This window comes from Lutzomyia longipalpis, chromosome 1 (genome assembly GCF_024334085.1).
Source record: "Lutzomyia longipalpis isolate SR_M1_2022 chromosome 1, ASM2433408v1".
NCBI lineage: Eukaryota > Metazoa > Arthropoda > Insecta > Diptera > Psychodidae > Lutzomyia > Lutzomyia longipalpis.
The window spans coordinates 14,276,312-14,295,752 of record NC_074707.1 but is presented as its reverse complement, the minus strand read 5'-3'; the positions used below and the strand labels follow the sequence as shown (position 1 = coordinate 14,295,752).

The 19,441-nt window shown below is 37.1% G+C and overlaps 2 protein-coding genes across 2 annotated transcripts in view; one reads left to right on the top strand and one right to left on the bottom strand.

Moving 5' to 3' along the window:
- LOC129792487 (STAM-binding protein-like A) overlaps positions 1–19,441 on the top strand; it is a 781,560-nt gene that overhangs the window by 550,873 nt on the left and 211,246 nt on the right. The gene's annotated exons all lie outside the window — the stretch shown is intronic.
- LOC129791419 (ras-specific guanine nucleotide-releasing factor 2-like) overlaps positions 1–19,441 on the bottom strand; it is a 59,531-nt gene that overhangs the window by 2,395 nt on the left and 37,695 nt on the right. The window contains exons 5-23 of the mRNA XM_055829591.1: positions 17,275–17,381; positions 14,913–15,060; positions 14,597–14,755; positions 11,859–12,002; positions 11,527–11,716; positions 11,057–11,250; positions 10,749–10,977; positions 10,537–10,660; positions 10,347–10,450; positions 9,598–9,837; positions 8,501–9,537; positions 8,333–8,446; positions 8,164–8,261; positions 7,903–8,082; positions 4,125–4,145; positions 1,871–2,020; positions 1,497–1,799; positions 1,300–1,419; positions 603–765 (exon numbers count right to left, since the gene is read on the bottom strand). Coding sequence (XP_055685566.1) covers positions 603–765; positions 1,300–1,419; positions 1,497–1,799; positions 1,871–2,020; positions 4,125–4,145; positions 7,903–8,082; positions 8,164–8,261; positions 8,333–8,446; positions 8,501–9,537; positions 9,598–9,837; positions 10,347–10,450; positions 10,537–10,660; positions 10,749–10,977; positions 11,057–11,250; positions 11,527–11,716; positions 11,859–12,002; positions 14,597–14,755; positions 14,913–15,060; positions 17,275–17,381 — 3,825 coding nt within the window. The remainder of the gene's footprint in view (positions 1–602; positions 766–1,299; positions 1,420–1,496; positions 1,800–1,870; positions 2,021–4,124; positions 4,146–7,902; positions 8,083–8,163; positions 8,262–8,332; positions 8,447–8,500; positions 9,538–9,597; positions 9,838–10,346; positions 10,451–10,536; positions 10,661–10,748; positions 10,978–11,056; positions 11,251–11,526; positions 11,717–11,858; positions 12,003–14,596; positions 14,756–14,912; positions 15,061–17,274; positions 17,382–19,441) is intronic.

Below are 19,441 nucleotides of genomic sequence, written 5' to 3'. Positions count from 1 at the left end.
CTTTCATTTGAGCCCGGGTTGATCAAAATCGGTCAAGCCGTTTTCGAGTTATGGTCGATTTTCGATGAAAAATTGTGGCGGCCATATTGACTAAACGGCTTGACCGATTTTCGAAAATGAGGTATCGTTGGAAAGCTCTTGATGGCCCCTACAACATATCAAAATTTCAGCCCTCTAGCTATAATAGCGGCTGAGATATAGCGAAAACAAAATTTTGAGGTTATTCAAAATGGCGGACGGGGGGGTGGGGGGTAAAATTTGACGTCATAATCGGACGTCTTCCAGTCGACTTTTAAACTTTGCCGTTTACCGCAAGTCTCTATCTATTACCGTTCTCTTGCAATTTAACGTTGTACTACGGACGGCCGGACGGACGGCCGGCCGGAAAAAATTTTTTTTTGGCGCATACGTTTTTTGGAATGTGGGGACCCTAATTCGTGCTCATCCCAAGTTTGAGCCCGATCTGACGACTTTCGATTTTGCTCGGTACACAAAAGCTGTGTCTGAAAGAAACACAGCTAAAATATCTCTGTGTGATTTTGGAAGTGGAGACAGGCAGCAGAGAGAGATATATAGTGTGGGGGAGTGTGTGAAGCACTTACAGTCTTTGGCACTTTGTCCCATGTCTTCTTGAGGCGAAAGACCGCTGCATTGGTGAAAGCTGCACAGATTTGCAGAACACCATTGAAATTGTGCAGACAACGACAGATATCAGCGACAGCAGTCCACTTTTCAATTGCTGCCACTCGAGATGCCATACTGCTCCTGCAGGAGACATGCAAATTTTACAGATACACAATTTACCCATCGATGGTCCTTCGATTGCCCATGAGATACACAAATTTCAAATGTGTTAAGCTACATTTGCATCTCATGTTATGCAATGCTGAAATCCTTAAAGTATCCATCTCGTTTACTCTTAAACAGAGACTTCACACATCGTATATGTACATAAATATAGCAGAATTTTGAGCAAATATCTCTGTAAGAATATTTTACAATACATTTATTATTTATGTAGCTTTAATATGCTTGAGCTTGTTGGAGCTTTTTGAGAGCTTTGAAAATGAAAGATATTTAAAGAGAATATTTTGTTCGAAATGTTTAATCAAAGGTTAATATTTAATTTATTCCCCTAAAGGGTATTATGTTGGATTTGGATAATGTTTAAAAGGACTTGGTATTGAGTTGATTTTCTATATTTCAATTTTTGAAAGCTTTTAACGGCTTTAATTATTCCTTAAAACATTCTGAATATATTTAGAAACAGAAAAGATCGTAGATTGGAAATTTTCTTACCTTGATATTATTTCGGACGATACCAACCGAGAACCGTCGTTAAATCTCTTTGTCATTTGAATAATATGCTCAGCACGTGATTTTTTATCAGCTTTCATCCATGCTTGACCAAGAAATTCCCTACAAAATTTTTTGGAAAGTTTTTCGATAAAATTCGGAATTCTTTTCAAAGATTTTCCTTTGAATGGAAAACTTACTCGCTTCTTATGGCGAGGAAAATTTGATGATCCAAATATGTCATTTGTTCGGCAATTTCAAGGGCGGACAGGGTCTCTATGCTCTCTTTGCTAGGCGATGGTGGGGGTGTCAGGAGCGTTTCCAGATGCTTCCGTCCACAGTCGATGTCTTCGCGACAGAGAAGTCTCAGCAGTTGGGACGCCGCTCTGTGCTCGGTTGGCAAAAGATTTGGACTACATGTGATGTCGTCCAGGAAAGCAATTGTCTGCGAGCGCAGAGCGGCGTCCTGTTCGAAGTCTTGGAAGTGCTTCGACACCCAATGCCTAAAAGTGAAAAATTATGGACGATTTAAGGGTGAGAAACATGAACAAGTCTCAATGCAAGAGCAACAAACCTGAGAACATTGAGCACCCTCATGGTTGCAGGAGAACTCACGACGGATTCTTTGCGATTCCGGGCTTCAACTTCAGGGGGCTCATCCCGGGGATTGCTGGAGCCCGAAATAGCGATGGCAAAAGCTGCTGCTGCCGTCGATGTGCTACTCCTGCCCAAGACAGTTACCCCAAAATAGGAAAACAGAGAAATAGATAAATTTTTAATGAAATAAAGAAAATTGATGAAAAAATGTGAGAAAATTTACAAATTTTTCTTTATTTACAAGGGTGAATTTATTCTAAATTTTGGATCATTTGTGTAATGTGTTGGATATTTTCTTTTTATTATTTTTTTTAGCAGGAAAACTTTTCCCATTTTCCGCATTAAACATATATTTTATTAATGTTGGTGCGGAAACAGTTTTGGAAAAAGAATTGAAATTCTACAAAAAAAAAATAAACTACTTTGCTAAAATGACTGAAAGAGCATGAACAAATAAAATATGTAACAAGGAGCAGAACGAGAAAAAAAAGTACAAAAAAGTCCTTGCTAGAGTGCAGACCATAATCACGTCAGAGATGGAGAAATGCACATAAATTTATTTACGCTTAAAACTACACGGAGAAAAAAGGGAATTGGAAAAGCAGTGTGTAAGAAACTTTACTGTCCATTTTATTGCCACAGCGAGAAAATGTTGAGGATTGTATATCCCAAAGACAGAAGGACATGTATACGGGTATGAAATTCAGAGAATAAAGTCACATAGCTTTATATGAGGTGAAAGCAATCGTAAAAGTTGTGAACTGAGTGGCAGAATCCATGTGGACCAGGAAGTTGGAAAGAAAATGCGGAAATTTTCCAAAGGAAGAAAAAACCCTGAAGCAGCGGGAATAGAAAAGGAAATGCAAGAAGATAGGAAATGGTGGATGAAAATATACATATATTTATTTACTTACACACATAAATTTTTGCTTTTGCCCATGGCGTGGATTAAGCAAAACGAAAATACGCTACAAAAGCTTTTACGATGCAACCACCCCCTGCCCCCACATTAGATTAATAACCTACAATACACCTCAAAATAATTTTATTATTCAGTCACGCTTTGAAGCTTTTAAAGCTCATTCATTCACGCTTCTTGCACTTCATGCAACCAGACGCAGAATTATGAAAATGGCGAATCATTTTTTTTTATTTCGTTTGTTTTTTCGAACCTACATACAAACTTTTATCATGGAAGCTTTTTTATTTTTTTTTTACTAAATTTTTTAATTAATGTTCTGCAACTATTAGCAAAAGTCTTTTTCGATTTTTAATTAGGGTAAAATAAACATTTCATAAAGTGCAAGAGAGGTAAACATTTAATGGATGCAAAAAAAAAGTTTTCACGAAGAAAAATAAAAATTTGCAAATATTTTGCATGAAATTTATTTCTTGAATTCTGTAAATTATTGATACTCTTTAATTTTGCTTTATTAAAAAAAAGAGACTTTCCTGCTTCAAATAGAATATTAAATTGAAAATCATTTCTTAACCCTCCCCAGGCATTTAACACGGTGTGTTTTGACTTAAATTATGCACCAATTGGGGTTTTTCTTTTCACGAGAAAAAAAAGCTCGACCTGAACTTTCCCAGATAAGCTAAACAAAGCAATTTTCCCTCAGAAAAAGTTCAATTAGGCTCAAGATTTTTATTTGCTTAATTAATTATATAAATTGGGCTGTGTCCCGTTGTTCTCATGAATTCTTAAACCCTCTCTCGGTGTTAATGATTTTTTTTCCATCTGTATGAGAAATCCACTAATAGACCATCATGAGATGAAACAAAAAGGAAGCACAAAACGAAGGACAAAAAATTAAAAGCCATGCATTAATTAGTGAGCCAATTAGTGTGTTAAAATTCAAATGAAAACAGTCCACCAAAGCAAATTCGAAAACTTTTATGCAAACGCTTTACATTTTAGGCTGTAGAGCCCTTTTTTACCGAGGAAGAGATTTGCGAATTTACTGACTTTTTTTTTCACTCAGAAGGGGTGGGTGTGCCCACAAAAAAAAACTCCGGATTTTCCACATAAAATCTCGTGCAGAATTTGTTTTCTATGTAGCAATGCTGTGAGCAAAAAAAACCACCATCAACGAATTTGCTTTGTTGCACAATTTTTACTTTTGATGGAAATGCGAAAAATTGCACAACGCTACTATTTATGCTGTTTTTGTGAATGTGAAAAGTGTGACTACAAAAGTGAAACTACATTCCAATTATTGAGAACTTACCAAAGAGGATCAGGTCCCAAACTTCACAATATGCAATACACACAGGTTAAAGTTTTACTTTTAGTTGAAAAGTTTGCTTCTTGCTGTGTTTTTTTATGGTTTCTTTTTCGCTTTCAATTTTGACCTCAATTTATTCTTCTCTAGCTTTCTTTTCATTGTGATAAACATATATGAAATGTGAGCAAGTTTTTCACTTCTTTTTTTTTCCTTTTCAGGAGTTGTGAAAGGTTTGAAAAAAATAAAACTCAAGTAGATGGAAATTAAAGGAAAATAAAAACGTCTTGAGAATGATTTTAGCGGAAAATTTGAGGACAAAGACGAGGATTGTATTGAAAGTATTTCATTGAGCTTCACTCAATTCTTTTATAGGGTTGCTTCTAAAGGAGTTTATTCATTTTGGGATTCTTACGTTATCAGTGGAAAATATGTAGATATGGCAAATATTGTAAGATCCCAGAACTGTGAAGAAAAGCTGCCAAGGACTTTTTTTATTCATACACTTTGTAAACGTTCTGAAGTAATTTTCTCATTTTCCCCAAAGATTAGATTCTTTTAAACCTACAAACCACGCCCCCTATTACATTTTGATTTTTCTGCATAAAGCATATGCATCAATGCTTCATTGATGATGTTTTTGCAGTTCGCAGCTCACCAAGATTTAAAAATAATCATCCTATGAAGCATTGGTCCATAATGTTTCATGCATTCAAGACACCAAAATATTTTAGAATAGGGGCGTGGTTTGATTGCATTTATAGGAAAAATATTATGCCATCTACTGTTTTATAACACTCTGCAACATTTTTATGTCTAATGTGTGTCAATTAATAATGCCTTAAAGAGCTTTAATATCAATAAACTCCTTTGTTGAGAAGAAGAAAAATTTTCAATACAATCAACGAAAAATTGATTTGTTAAATTAAATAAAACAAAAAAGAATGTCGAAGAGGATACTCGAACTATGATCATTTTGCTATTCAATGATGTTCAAGAGTGATATGTAATATAATATTTTCTCAAGTCATAGCCATTTCCATTGATTCAACAATGAATGCCAAAAAAGTTAACAATCACAAGATGATCACAGGCAGGCACGTAACAAAAAGAGAGAGAGAAAAGAAGAAAAAAGGAACTTCAAGTACAATCTTGTTTTTCCTTTTTATTGCAATTTAATCATGAAAAAACATAGGAAAGGAGCACATAGAAAAAAACTTCCATAGAAGTAACAATATAATAATTAAAATGGAAAGGAGAGAAACAGTGAGAAAGATAGAGAGAAGACACATTGATAACAATTATTTTATGATAAAATATTAGTATCAATTAACACGAGTCACGTTTATTCACGTGGAAAAAGTTCTTTTATAAATATTTTCCACGGGAATGAAACTTTTGCCACCAAGTTTTCTGGGTTTCAAGGGAGCTTTCGGAAGCTCCTCGTTTACAAAGTGAATTAATCGCAAAGGTGCCAGCACATACAGACATGAAAGTGTATTATATACCACCGTGGAATTTCACCTCCCCCACACTGTAATCCCACCGCATAGGACTCCCGGAATATGAACACTTTGGTGTACGAGGGAGAAAATGATAAATCCCTCGAATTGCTCTGGACATTAACGATGGCTGGAATGCAACAAGTTGTCCCACTGAATTTTACGTAACCTACCCCCATAGACGAATTTACAATGTACCTAAAATCTACTACGTACAGCCCTTGAACACAGGAGTTATGATGACAGAAAAACTTCCTCAAAGCTATTCAAATTTTTTTCTCCGTGTGTGTGTAAATTGGTCATGGAAAAGCAAATTGATGAGGGTTTTGCGGAAAGGGCTTCTCTTCGTGCATGAAACAGTGACGCATTATCCTCCTCAACCATCCCTTTATTTGCCTAAAAACCACGGGCGGCGTATCTCTTGAAAATCAATCACATGTTGAATGAAATGTCGCAGCCTGTTAGCAAAATCCGGGATTTAATGGAGCACATCTGTGTGAAGATTTGACACGACCATTTTGCAGTCATTTTGGAGGATGCTGGAATGTGCAGTCCAGCAAATTGGGGGCTTCGCACACACACAGTTTGTGATTTATCGTTCCTCGTGCCATCTCTCGAGGGGTTCTTCTATGTCGCCAAATATCCCATTCCTACGCCCACACTGGAATACCTCTTGAAATATGATGAATGGATGTGTAAACAAATAAATGGAACGACCCTCGGTGGTCACTTTTTGGAATGCTGACCACTTGAGCTCAATCCACCCGCATGCTATGCAGGGCAGATTTGACCACGATAGAATTTATCATGGTACAGAACTTGTTGATGGTTAAGGGCAGTTGAATTACCAATGAAAATTTCAAAATTAATTTTCATTACAATTGAATGGAGTTTCAAAGATTTTCAAGAAAAGTGAGAATATTCGTTTAAATAATAAAAAAAAAATTCTTAATAGTTTTATGGAAAAAATAATAATAATGGAATTATTTTAAGAATATTTTCAATTTTTGATTTTTCTTATTATTCAAAATATTTAAAAAAAAATATTTTTGAATTTTTTTCTACCTTAGGGGTTACATAATGCATTTTCCGGCAGCTTAAGTACAAGAAAACTAACGCGAATCATGTGATTTAACGGATTTAACAGTAGTTTAATTTTAAAATATTTTTTGATCGCTACCGTTTAATTAAATTTATATTATAACCCGTTTAACAGATCAAATAAAATTGCTTAATTTAACTAACAGATTAACCGACTAAAATTGATTATCACAGATTAGCTGCTTTACCGGTTTAATATCTTAACCAAGTTTTGAGATAAAAAATTCAAGCCCTAGTCTTAGTAATTAAGAAGTCTCAAATAAAGTAGGAAAGTGTCCTTAATTGTATAAACTTTGTAGAATGATTTTTAGAATAGCTTTGAGAATCATTTTTCTTACCGTTTTACGAATTATTTATGAAATTCAGGAAAGTCGAAAATCCTTGGGCTGAATATTTACAATAAAATCGATCAAGCTTTAAGTCTATTTTTCAAACTTTTTTTTTTTAATTTTAAGATAATAAATAAAACAATTTGATTATTTAACCACTCAACTTTAACGACTTTGCAAAATAATTCCAGAAGATTACTTTAAGATATCTAGGTCCTGAATATCTAAAGATTCAGGATTTTGGATCCAATTTCAAGAATCTGAGAAAGGATAACAAATATATTGGGCAAGACCATTTTAAAACGCTTTTAATTATTTAATTTGATGCACTTTTAAAGGACATGGGAGTGATTAAATTCCAGATTATTTTTTCTAATTTATTTTTTGTAAAAACGTTTTTAAAATTTTGACTTTCTCAATAACAAAGAAAGATTTTAACAGTTATAAGTTTTATGGTTATTTTACAACTATGTCATTTTTCCTCATGTTTTCTAGACTAAAAAAAGCTTTAAGTTTAACCGGAAAAGAGAAAAGCTCTGACTTTTCGCAGTCCTTTACCCAATAAAAGGCAAAAATTCATTCTTTCAGTTTGAAAAGGAATCTTTCAATGCTTTCAATAAATCCTTAATCCTTAACAATGTATGTACTATGTAATCGTCAATGAGTGAGGTAAATGAATGAATTACGATTGTCTCTCGAGAGTGGTGGTTGCGGGATTAACATTTTGTATATGCGGGGAGGCCACTTTCTCATTCTGTATCTGCTGGCGCAACGCATCAATCATCGCCCCTTGAGTGATGACACGGATGTAGGATTTATTGGGCACTTGGGCTATGGACAAAGAGGATTTACCTGCGCTTCGATGGACGATACGATGTGATAACAACGCCCGCTTTGCTGGAACAATGGACTACCGGCTCGTGCTGCATTGAGGCTCTCGAGGAGATTGTACCCAAGGAGGCTCCACCCAGGGATCCCCTTGGTGTTGTATATAGTGATGCTGAAGCATCATCATCACTCTCGGAGAAACGTCTGCAGGGGATGATGGAATTACATGTATTTCATTGCCAGATTGATAAATCTCTATTTTAGTCTTTCTTTCTTTTTTTTTACCTTGGTGGTTCTCGCTGAGGTGTTCCAAAGAAGCTCTTCTTCTGCTTTTCTGGCGTCTTGGGGACTCGATGTACCATACGTGGGCTAGATCTCTCACCCTGCAACATTAACGGAGTAATCAATGGGATGTGACCAAAGTTGTGGAGATTAATGCATTAAAGGTACTCACTCGATAAATCCCACCGTCTCCATTTAGCTGCAAGCTGTAGCGATGCTGACACAATGCTGCCTGAGGGATGACATTTGCCCCAGCACTTGGTCTTCGATCCATCAGGAGGTTCACCTGAAAGGTCAAAATGTCATCAATTTATCCACACGGGGTTGACCCATAAATTACCTTCAAGCCCCCACTGCTTCCTGCTGCACTCGAGAAGCTCCCCTTACTCCTTGGGATCTCCTCATGGGAAGCCTGAGTAGTGATGCAGGGGGTGGTGGTTACAGTGGGTGGAGAAATAACGGGCATAGTATCGGATGCCGTTGTACTTGCTTCACGCTCTTTTTGTTGGCTCAACTTTCGCTTATTAACCCTTTCCGGAAGGGGACTCGTTGGGGCTTTGCCATACTTAAATTGCACATTTCCTTCCGTTGGCGTTAGATCTGTCTTCTCCTGCCCACCGGATCCAGTGGAACCCACAAGTGTGACTGAGCTGAGATTCGATGGAGACGATGGGCCACTAATGACGGTTGTTTCAGTTAGTGTGTCAGCACTGCTGGATGTAGCAATAGTTTGAGGTATGGCCAAGAATGCATCATCCTGGGTATTTGTAACATTAGTGGTCTCCTCAGTTGGTGGTGGAGGCAGTGGCTCAACATCAACAGCGGTTGTTCCCTCAATTTCTTGCTCATGAACAATTACTGGTCCACTTGCTTCGGGAATCCAGGAAAGTCCACCCGCATCCTCCTGCGTTGATTGCTGTTGCAGCATCCTCCGGGAACCTTTGAGACGCAGCCCTGCTGAATCTCCACTCATTGATCTATCCCTGTCAGCTCCTTCAGAGCAATACCCAGAGACTGATGATGCCCCTGAGGTACGACGTGGAGAAACCCTTCCATCGTAGGCTCCGGGAATGTCGAGGAAATCTGTCTGTGGCTCACAGTCACACTGTGGATCCGTTGGTGGGTCATAGAAGACTTTTTTGAGTGCATTGAGTACCGTCTCACCATCCGTGAAGACGCGATAGGTGAGAAGGAACGTATTGAGGAAGTCAATTGAGAGAAATCTGAGATCCGTGAGACGCTGGAGAAGTCTCTCAGGTGTGGCATAACGTACTTGGGGCAGCTTACAAGAATTAAGGGTGCGCGAGAAACGGATATCGACGTCGTCCTTGAAGAGGCGCGGATCTGCACGTAGAGCATGGTGGGCAGCTAGGGATCCTGACCGAGAGAATGCATCAATGGAATAATCCATGGACATATTTTTGCGGATACTCCCACCTCCTACGGATCCACCAAAGCCCGGCGACAGCATTGAGTGCATGTGAATGTTGTCGATGCACTGGGAGATGTCACTGATCCATGCCTCCTTGTCCTGGACAGTCGGTGCTACGAGATGTATGAAGTGGCGGGAGCCTGTCTTACTTTCAACAATTAATTTAAAATCCCGATGAGAAGCATTCACCGAATCATTCACACTGAGACAACTGCCCTGATTTGGTGGGCACACCGATGGGTCTCCTTGGAAAAATCAGAGAAAATATTTATGTACAGTTATATATAGAAAAACAAGACATTAAGTATTATATACGAAGAAGCTTTTTCAGTCTTTGGTGATTTTTTTCCTACAGTAATTCTTGTCCGATTTTGGTTAATCTTTTTCCCGAAAGCTTTATTCATCCTCTTTCAAACAATAACAGATTTATCAAAATCGGATAAGCAGTTCGGTTTTAGCATACGATTTAACCGGACATGAATTTTTTTCTAAGTTTACGAGAATGGCTCTTAACAAACCGTTTGACCGAATCTAATAAATTTATAAGTTTTGGAAAGAAGATGAATGTAGCTTTCAGGGGAAAAAAGATTTACCAAAATCGGTCAAGAATTACTATAGAAAAATCACCAAAAACTGTAAAAGCTCCTTTGAATAATATGCAAACTGTCCTCTTTTTACCATGTCTGTAAATCAACGTAAACTTTATGAGCTTTTTTTGGGGAAAGCTTTTTGCAATAAAAAGTGTGATTAATACCTTCATCCTCTCGTTCAGAATCACTGGGATCCTCGACGAGGGTTGTATCGGCTAGGGGAATTTTTCCCATATCCTGAATTAGATGTAGACGCCCTCCGGATGTCCTAATCCCGAAAGACATAATTTTTGAAATAAAAGCAGAAACAAACGGGTAGTTAACATGGACAGGGGTGGGGGTCCTGGCACCTACCTAGTGGCAATAATCATGTGATTGGAGAACAGGAAACACTGCCTTACCGCTTCACGTTCACTTTTGAACGATGCTAGCCGTGACCGAATCCTTCCGCGCCCCGGTGGAACTTGAACTAAGCTGCCTACATACGGGGGGAAAAGCTCATGTGAATTTTCCTTTCGCCACAGGGTGTCTCCGATGGAATTCACCACCACTCTATTCCAACTTACCCTGTCGCACAAAAACCTGGTTCACATCCAAGAGAATATCACAACCCTCCACAATCATTCGCTCCACGGCGAGATTCTTGCGCAGATTCTCCGTCTCGGACACTTCATCGTGCATTTGACGCGAAAGGTCCTCGAGCTGTTGGCGCGCATTCTGTAAACTCTTCCTCTCCACGTGGTCGTGTGGGGTGTGTGCCAGGAGTTCGTGGAGTGTTATTATATATCGTGGTATCTATGAAATAGTTGGCCAACAAGAAAAGTTTCAATTTAGCCAAACTGTTGCTTCAACGCGGGGCTACACAAACACTTACCTGATGCATTGGATATGTTAAGAAAGTCTCAAGACTCCGCCCCTGACAAATAGCTTTGGCTTCCAGGCGTTTGAGGACGGTGGCAAAGGCCGGATTGCTCTTGCATTCAGTCAATACTTGAAGGGAATAGTGGTGATTTCGGACATACTCCTGATAGATGCTCAGCATCGGAAGGAGCATATCGAAGAGATCACCTAAATGGGGGGATGTTGAGGAGAGAGAGAATATTACCAACCGTACTTTATTGAACTTTTTATGGCATTTGATGGAGGAGCCTCCAGGGGGAAAAGCTTGGTGTGTCGTGTATGGAAAAGCAATAAACTAAAGGGATATTAATTGAAATCGATGGGAAAATGGTTCCATTATACATCAGAGACTTTGTGGATGGACCAACATATTACTATATAGAATTGTATATATGTATATGTATGGAATGGAATTCATCTTTTATATGTTTGTAATTTTCTCACCGAGAACGAGCGTTGGCCAAGATTCTAGCCTCGATGTGAGTCCTTTGAGGAAGATCTGATGAAGGAAGAGGACAGTTTCTGAATTGAGGAATATCGAATTTACATCCTCATGTGAACATGGTGGTCTCTTGGAACTGGCTGCCATCTTGAAAGGTCGCAGGAAGCATGACACGAGAACTTCCAGTTGTTCCTATTGCGTCCCCAAGGGCACAAACAAACAAAAGTCAGGAAATTAATCCGAAAGGAAATTAATTGAATCATCACATTATAATATTACTATACACAAAAGGATAGAAGAAGAACACAAAATACCCCCTCTCTCTCTCTCTTACCATGTACTCCTCTTCAGCTTCTACCATGGAAAATACCAAGCTATTCCTCTTCCTCATACTTTCTGCATGTGGCGATTTAATGTACTCCTCAACTATTTGTTTCCATCTCCGTCGACACAGCCAACCTCGAAAGAAGCTTTGTACCTTTCCAATTGAGAAAATTATGTGTATTACATATATATTGTATATCCTCAATCCATTGTGAGTGCCCTCGAATGTGTATTAAATGGAAAATATATAAGTATATGAGGACTTGAGGGCAATAATCTTCTTTATTGATTGGTCTTTCGTGAAAAGAGCTTCAACGTCACGTGAAAATTCCATTTCACCTGGACAACAACATTTTCGACATTGAATTTCTGTTCGTACCAGTAATTGAATAATTGAGCCAACTCATCCCCTAACGAGTCTTCAAGGTAACAATTGACAATCGATACACGAAAATGTATATTGAGGAAGACCATACGCTACATAAACGCAATTTACAAAATGAATTCGATTAAAATATGAACCAAATACACAATCAACGTGAAAGGACATTCAAATTCAATTAATAAGTTACCTATGAATTATGTGATGCATGGAAAATTAGTTTTTAATTAAAAAATATTCATATATTTTGATTGATTAAATAGATAAAAGAATAACAAGAAACTGGATTGCTTTCAAAAATTAATAAATAAAGAGATAAAAAGAGAAGCTTCGTGGGAAAACTTTTAATTTTTCCCTCCAAAAGCTCCAAAATTATAGCTTAAAAGTTTAACTTCTTTCAGAAACTACCTTGTAAGTTTAAAAAATCATAAAAATTAACGACAATCATAGGTTTAAAACTGAATCAAAATTACTTTTGGTTTATTTAATTGTTTCGTGATGACGACGTGTAAACTCAATATAAGTTTTTGTCTAATTCATATTGAATGTTCATAAAACAAAGTTGATTAATACAAAAGCATAAGGGATGAGGTTGAAAGTAAGCTTTTAATTAAATTAATTTCGTTTACTTTAAGCTTTTACGTTTTGTAACATAATTTTTCCTTTGATTTTCTTTTCGATACATAAAACATTTAAGAAAACCACGGAATGTGGAGTCTTTATGTATTTAATGGATAAAAGTCGATTTAAAAGGGGTTTCAATATTTAATACGTGATAAAGGTTCTTTTTCTCAGTAAAAGCTCTGCTAACAAAATTATGTAGCTCTTCTTTAAGTTCAAATTAAAGATAATATTCTGTTTATATTTCGGTCTCTTATGTATTATAATTCCTCTGAAAATTCACCTAAAAATTGTCTCTCAAAGTGAAAATAAAATTCAGCAGAGTATGTCCTTAGGGTTTTTCTTAGAACAACTTTAGAAACTTTATGAACTAAATAAATATTTAACATCTTTAAGCAGAACTGCTTCCCTTATTTCTATTTCTATATTTTCATTTCCTAAAGATAGAAAAATCTACTACGAATTTCTCTTTTATTTATTTCAGAGATATTTAGGCTTGAGTGACTTCTAGGAAAGGTCCGTAAGGGTGGAAAATGTTGGCTGCGGAACCCATTCCCTCTGTCAAATGGATATCTTGGCGTCCAAAAACAACCTAGATGTGCATCTATTTTGGATTGAGCATCTATACACCATCACGAAATATACCTTCACAATATTTGGGGATATCGTTCTATTAATGGGTATAGATGTGACACTCAAACGGTATTTAAAAATAGATTTATTCCATGCTCACCCTCTCACTTCGCACCACAGTATGAATGGAAAAACCCACGCAGAGGAATTAGATTTATTTCCCACTTGAATTTATTAGGCGCAAAAATTATACTTTTTTTTCATCCCTCGCGGTGGGTGAGTTCTATCACAGTAAATTTAACGCTACACTCGATATTTTTGTGTAGTAAATCATACAAAGTGTGTTGTGGTCAAGGTGAGAGGTCGAGGGTGTTGGGTATTGCGGAGATTTTCTCGTCGCACGCACTAAATCCACCTGAGAGGTGAAAAAGCAATCTCATCTGCGCCAACAGTGGTGTACCAAGGGGATGATTATCCCTCTTAAGTTTCCCCTTGTGGACTAGAAGAGGTGACAAAGCTAGATACCTCTAATCACACACTACTTTGCAAGGATTTAATGTTTCCATTCACACCGTTTCAATGATTCAGGGATATTTAAGTTTGAAAGCTTTCAAAAAGCACATTGAAAGAAATTAATTTTTAACGAAAATCTGTAGGTATTATTTTATGAAATTTTAATAAGAAATATTAAGAGAGGTTGGCTCAAATACGTTCCTTTTAAAATATTCTTCAACAATTTTAGATCATTTGGGTCATTTTCCCATAAGGTTTAACCGGTTTAATATTTTATATAGGCAGTACCTAGAGTTTTAACCCCTAGTGACAAGTCAAATTTTCCCAAATCAATCATAGACTTTCATCTGGAAAATTTGCTGTACACGCTACGTGATAATTAATTCTGTACGAACAATGCTAAAGGAATACTAATGAGTTGTAGCACTTCTGCATGATGAAATGCCAGAAATCACGTGCTAATGCCAGAGGGATTGATAGAGCGACAGGTGGTGAAAAAAGAGTTCGACTCTGGCGGCTAAATTTTCGGGGGAAACCCAAAGCAATAAATAGTGGGTGAGGTTAAAGCCCAACACAATTGCTCACAATTTCCCTCCCCACCACTCGTCTAGACATACCATCACACACACAACACATACCTTTTCCAGTGCATTCATTACCTTTTTTATCTTCCTCAGTTCCACAGAGTCCTGTACCTGAGCACATAGACCCGTCATGGTGGGGTGCTCATCGGGGGCTTCGCAGCCAGCACTGAAGCTACCACGACCAACTGGGGTGGCTGACACGGAGGTGCGGCATTCCTTGCGTAGTGTACAGATCTATGTGAGATTTTGAGTAAGCAGTAGAAGGAAAAAAAAAGAACGGAAAATGTCACATCATAAATAAAGAGAACCTAATCCTCGGGAATCTTGAAAGCCCACATCCTCCTCGCCCTGGAGCCATTTAACATCGCCATTCCCCCCCGGGTGAACTCACCTCAGCACGGAGCTTTTTTATTTCAGATGCCAACTCCTCACATTGTTGAGTGTATTGCCATTTTGCCGTCTTTTCACTCTCCACCACCTGGAGCAGGTGAACGTGCTTCTGTTCAAGCTCCTCCTTTTGTAGTAGCAACTTATTGAAACTGTTGTGGTGAAAAGAAAAATTAAACGTTTTAAGCATCACATGATTTTGAAGTGTTAAAGAGAAAAATAGCAGCATAGTGCAGAGGAAAAATCTTTACGAGATATATAGGTTAGATAAAATGAAAATACTCTCTACGTCCTATTTCTTAAAAATAATTGGCCATAGATAATAAAGACTGTTTAGACGATAAATTATTTAAAAACCTCTAAAAAGATATTTTTTCCTAAAACTTGGAAATTCTAAAATAATACGAGAATTACTTCTTAATTAAACTACACGCTACGTATATTTATTTACGTCTCTTATCCAATAAGGCCTGAATCGGCAAATATAATTCTGTGTGACTTTGATCAGAATTTAGATATTCTTCCTATTTAAAAGATTTTTTTTAATGTGAGTTCCTTAGACTTAGAAGTAGTAGGTAAAATCAAAATCTATATCATTCTAGAACTTCAGAACCTTAGAATTAATATCCTGCTTTGAAAGTAGAAAAGAATGTGTAAGTTCACTTTTCAGGGAAGATTTTGCATTATCACAGAAGGAATCAGGTCCAACAAAAGGATCACAAGAATCCTTCTTAGTCAATTCGTCAGAGGCCTCATTGATTGGGATACTACCAGAATTAATTAGGACCTTCCCGTCGTTAATTTATTCTTGAAAATCAATCAAGCCGTCTGGCCAAAATAGGGGCCTAATTCACAAAATATTTTTCAATATAACAATATAAAACAAAAAAAAAACTTTTAAACCTTTAAAAAGCTCATTTGTAAGTTCTTATAGAATCAAAGAAATTCTAATTCACGTGGGATGAAATTTCAACAACATGACCTATTTAAAAAATATCCCTCGTTGTCGTCCTTCTATAAAAAGAGAGCTTTGTGTTATTATTCCCATTCTTTCAAGTTACTATATTTACGTAATTATAGAACAAGAATATAATTTGTTCTACACTTATTCACATTGAATTTAAGAATAAATCCAAAATGGAAAACATGTTATTTATAAAATGATGATTCAACTTTACAATTACTGAGCACAATCTGGGGCACAATCTGGGGAACAATCAGGAGGGTAATGAAGAAAAATCTCACTCTGAGAGAGGCTTTATTCACTTGACTTAATTCAAAGTCCCTGCATGTGGTTTCCTAACACCGAATGAAAGACCGAGTATGATGATGAATAGAGGATGGAATTTAATTCATTCATATCCCCCCTACAAATTGTGATGGTATTTTGCAAAATCCCTAGTAGCACATATGTATGTATGTAGGTTGTAGTACGTATAATATCCTGAATTTGCCATTCTCACCAATTCAACAATGAGTCCCTCAATTTGTTAATATCATGCTGTGTGTATGTATTGCTCAACAATTCAACCATGGGTTGATCTTCATATCACTAATAAAATATGCATATCATGGAAAATCATATGCTGAAATGGGCATATATACATACATATATAGCACAAGTTCGAGGGTAAATTGGGTACATACATGTGTAGCACCTATTGTGGCAACGAGATTCATTCATTGAAATATTATTGTATAAATGGTTGCATTTCGAAATGAGATTTTGGATTTTGAAACCTATATTTAGCGAGATTAAATTGCACTCTCTACTCTACACATATGCGGGAAGATCGGGATGAGCATGATGCGGAAATATGCAACATTGTATTGAAATGCAAATTTAATTTCAATATCATATTACGCTTCACCTGCATTATTTGCATTTTCCAACCCAGGTTACCTCAGGTTAGGTCATTTGCTCTGCATTTTAATGAAACATCGTCCCCCTTTCACAGCGGTGGGATGAAGGTAGATAGCAGTACTTGAAACCACAAACCAGTGTTTAGGTGTGGAACATATCCAGGAGTTCCCCTTTGTGAATTCATGGAATTTCCACGACTTTGTGGCTTTTCATTTGTTACCTTCAAATCTCCCCCTGAAGACCAATGTGTTTGTTTGTAGAGATAAAAATTTTAAATGTTCCACCAACAACCCCTTAAATCAGGCTACGCAGCTATATTATTTTTTTCCTGTCTCAACCACTTCCAACAAACAAGAATAACTTTTTGTTTACCGGAAGTTTTCTCTCTGAATTATATTCAAGGATTAAAAAGCTTGGTTTTTTTAGCCTGCGTGTACACATAGCATAAATATAGCTCTTCCACTCTTGTTTCCACTCTATGTGGTGTAGCTTATCGTCTTACCTTGCTTCTCGTATTGCTACAATCCATGCAGAACATTCAGACTCAGATGCGGCTCGTAGGTCATATTGTCGTTGATTCTCTCGCCGATATGAGATGGAGAAGCAGTGCTGGAAGATATGTAGAAGCCAATTAGATGAGGATGAAACAACAAACTATATATTTTCTACGTTATATATTTATGAGTTGAGGAAAAGCGGTGCGGAAATAAAAAGAGAATGAAGGATTTTCCCATTCCCCATTTGATTTTCATGGCAACGTGTACACACAGCATTCCGCTCATTGGATAATAAAGTGGCAATATTGAAAAATCACTCGATACTCAGGTACCCTTCTCTGCACATTGTGGCGTACCTATTTTAATCAATACCCCTCTTTATTGTGGAAAGTCAATCATAACGCGTCCAGTTATTAAAGTTGGTATACCACAACGCGGATGGGTCAGTCTATGCGTTGTAATTTAATTTGTGAGCAGAATCAGTAGGCAAAGTTGATTTTTTTTATGAAATTCATCAATATGAAAGATAAAAATGCTCATATCTGAAGTTCTATAAGACCTACAGAAATTTCTTGACTAGTTATGGAAAGATATTGAAATAAGCTATAATCTGATATATATTTCGATACATTTCAAGGTCACCTCCAGAACACAAAATGGCAGATTTTTGTTCTACCAAAACAGTTTTTTGCACTTTTTGTCCTGAAGGAATGGTTCTAGAGGTTTCTGATGTTCTAGAAAGTTGTAGAGTTTTGCAAAACCTTTTATTTGATACCAAGTTGAGCCAAATCGGACAAGCCGTTCAAGAGATATGGCTCTTAGAACTTTTCAAATTCAAGAATTTTTCAAATGGCTATATCTTCTAAACGGCGACATAGATTTTCTTCATTTTCGGGCTGGTGAAAGATATTAAGTCAGGCTACAACATATCAAAAATTCAAGGAAATCTAAGATGGGGATTCGGAGATATAGCCCCTTAAAGTTAGGCAATTTTTGTTTTTGATTTTAGCGCCTCTTGCGGCCATTTTTGGAACTTGGAATGTTTTAGACAGTTGTAGGGCTTCTCAATACCTTTCATTTGATACCAAGATGGTCAAAATCGGTCAAGCCGTTCACGAGTTATATCGAAAAAACACTTTTTGCTTTAGGCGGCCATATTTGCTAAACGGCTTGACCGATTTTCAAGTATGAATTATCGATGAAAACGTCCCACTGAGCCCTACAACATACTAAAATTTCAGATCTCTAGCTATAAGGGAAGTGGTAAACGGTAGTTCAAAATGGCGGACGGCGGCCATCTTGGATTTTGAAAATGCGAAAAAATGAAAATTTACACCCACATTTCTATAGAAAACTTCAAACCGGAAGTCTCTATCTGTTACTGTTCTCAAGTTATAAGGTAAAGTTTGGCGCAGAGGCCGGCCGGCCGGCCGGCAGGCCGGCCGGCCGGATCAAAATTTTTCCACCACCACTTTCGTAATGTGGGATGTCTAAAACGTGCTCATACCAAGTTTGAGCCCGATCTGAGATGGTCGGTTTTTCCGACGATTACAATACTTGGTATGCCACGATTGTGGTATACCAACTAATTACACAACAACGCAAAAAAAAGTATTAAGCTCTTCCCGCCACATAACGAGATTAATTCTTGAGAATTTCCTTCACCAAAAAATGGATTGCAAAATACTTTGTTTTACTCCCGCAGGCGTAGAATTAGGGAAGAAGAAAAAATGAGAAAAATCCTTTCTGACCTAATTTCTTGTTTGCCATTTATCTTTTTTTTTTAACTTTTCCTTGAAAGGGAAATCGAAAAATAAAATGAAGGACATATACGAAATTTTCAAACCTCACGATACTAAAACTTCCCTTTTGCCTGTGTCTTTTATCTCTCCAGGGTAAAAAGAAAACTCCATGACAAAATCTATGTAATATGAAAATTCGTCTTTCCTCTTATTTCACAACCCCTCGCATGTTCTGTTTTGGGGGAAAAAAGCCCAAAAATGTTGTTCAGAAAAAACCTTGAGGGAAGATGGAATTTTCGTTACTTTAATGACAATGATGGAGTTGAAAAGGAAATGAATTTTCCTTTTTTTAGATTAGATGTGGCTTTGAAGCAAATCAATCCTTTTAATTAATCATCTATTGGGATCATTCTGATTGTGTTCTCTTTGT